At 39.0% G+C, this 2,278-nt stretch overlaps 1 protein-coding gene across 1 annotated transcript; it reads right to left on the reverse strand.

Annotated features, from left to right (window-relative positions):
- Positions 1 to 1,648: 1,648 nt before the first annotated feature.
- LOC110588398 (thymosin beta-10-like) lies at positions 1,649 to 1,831 on the reverse strand. Its single transcript, XM_044913073.1, has one exon. The coding sequence runs from the start codon at positions 1,829 to 1,831 to the stop codon at positions 1,649 to 1,651; it is 183 nt and encodes a 60-aa protein (XP_044769008.1).
- Between the last annotated feature and the right edge of the window lie 447 nt (positions 1,832 to 2,278).

A 2,278-nucleotide genomic window follows, 5' to 3' on the forward strand; every position in this document is an offset into this window, starting at 1 on the left:
GGGGGCTACATTGTGCATGCTTCTTTTCTCTCATTCATGGCACAGTAGAGAAATAGCCCTTTACAATCAGAATTGCCATCAGGGACCATTCTGATGAAATATCAAGTAGTAAAGTGTGTCCTATGTTCTCTCCATTTCCTCTTTCATAAGGCGATGATACAGCTTAATATTGTTCATAAATTTTTGTGACATCAGTATTTGCGGAGAATTGGAGAATCTCATTCAACCCCAGAAGTAACACAATGATAACATGGTAATCATTTGCATGGCAATTTATAAGGAATTCCAGCATTCATTAACACATTTTACTCCAGTCATAGGGTGTACCACCTATTACCCATTTTACCCTGGGAAGCACATCAGGTGTTTTACTTCTCTCCATTTACATTTATGGGGAACAAAGACTTAGAGAAAGGAAGTTATCTACCTGAGAATACATGGTTGGTAAGTATCTGATCCTAAGGTGATTAATGATAAAGCCCAAGCTCTTTCTTTTGTACATTATGATACCTCCTCTTTCATCTGCACACCCAAGTATAGAAAAATAAATACTTGTGCTTAGGATCCAAACTAGAACATAATGAGAAAAGCCAAGTCTGTTATTTTTCCCTCCTCACTTTATTTTAGTTTTTCCCATTTAAAAAGTATTATATCTTCATAAATTCTTTTGTCTGGGTGAATATTAAGAAAGAAAATGTGCATTCATTCTAGTTTTCTAATTTTGTATGTTTCTTCATGTCGATATCTATAATCAGGGCTTAATCTGACCCATCACTTTTTTACTTTAGGGAAAAAAAACCTGTTTGTTATTTTATTTGAAATGTCATTAAGTTTTTCTTTAAGGCAAAAAATCTCTTCACCGAATTCACCTAATATAAACAAAAGCCAGACTGCCCCCAGAACAGTAGATGTTCAGAAGTCTCACAGGCAATTTCCTGGAATAGTCCAGCTCTGAGAGGGTAAGCACACATGATATGCCAGATAAAAACAACTGAATGGTGGCAGAGAACAACTAAACATAGCACTAGAGTAAGTGGCTGCATTAGTTACAGTCAACGGAAATTTCCAGAAAATAGCTCTAGGCTTTTAGTGAGTGTCTGTGATCTAATTCTACTCAACGCAGATAATTCATTTTCCAGAAACTAATTTGAAGTTTCTTACTCAAAACTCATCTACAGAAATATTTACTCTAAGCATTTTGGTGAATTTTGAAACCAGTCTAACGACGAACTGAATTGCTTTAATATAGCATAATATTCAAAGTGCATTTCTGAGTATGCATTATGCTACCACTAAAACACACCATTAAAATAGTGGTTCTTATTCATATATATATATGTGTGTGTGTGTGTGTGTGTGTGTGTATGTATATGTATATATATGTATGTGTATACATTTATTCTAGTAATCTTTACCAGAATTACTCTTTTATTTATTTTATTTTTTCCCACGAGGTGTGTTTTATTTTCATTAAACATACAAATAATTTGCTATAATATCCTAGGGCAAACCGGAGAATTTGGCAGTCCGATTAGGGAGGGGGTTCCCTCAGAGACCCGCAGGACGGTGGCGTCGGCACCGAGTGCCTGGGTTCACAGTGCAGCTTGTCGCTCTTGTCCATCTTGAAGGTGGCTCTTCTTCCTCCACATCACGACTGGGGTGTCTCGAAGATGACAGGGGTGGGGAATCCTCTAGGTTCTTGGGAAATTTCACTCTGCTTCTCCTGCTCAGTGGTCTCTTTGGTCGGCAGGGTGTTCTCCTGCCTCTCCATTTTCTTCAGCTTGGCCTTATCGAAGCTGGCAATTTTCCCCGTGTCCAGCTTGTCCGCCATTTTCTTAAAGCGATCTGTGGAATTGCGCTCCGAACCCAGCGCCTGGTGCTCCCACTCAAGTTGCTGCAGCAAGAGACCCAGAATTACAATTACACTTTTTTTTTTTTTAAGATTTTTAATTTATTTATTTGACAGAGAGAGACACAGCGAGAGAGGGAACACAAGCAGGGGGAGTGGAAGAGGGAGAAGCAGGCTTCCTGCAGAGCAGGGAGCCCGATGTGGGACTCGATCCCAGGACCCTGGGATCATGACCTGAGCCGAAGGCAGTCGCTTAACCAACTGAGCCACCCAGGCGCCCCCACAATTACACTTTTATTAGTATTAATATTATCACAAAATTTGCTTCATAGTGTAATTCTGTTTTACATGCTTTTTTTTCACTTGATGAGATACCAAACCCATATTGGGGCTCGTATATGCTTTAATCAACAATATGTAAGAACACAT

The sequence above is a fragment of the Neomonachus schauinslandi genome, chromosome 2 (genome assembly GCF_002201575.2).
Source record: "Neomonachus schauinslandi chromosome 2, ASM220157v2, whole genome shotgun sequence".
Lineage (NCBI taxonomy): Eukaryota > Metazoa > Chordata > Mammalia > Carnivora > Phocidae > Neomonachus > Neomonachus schauinslandi.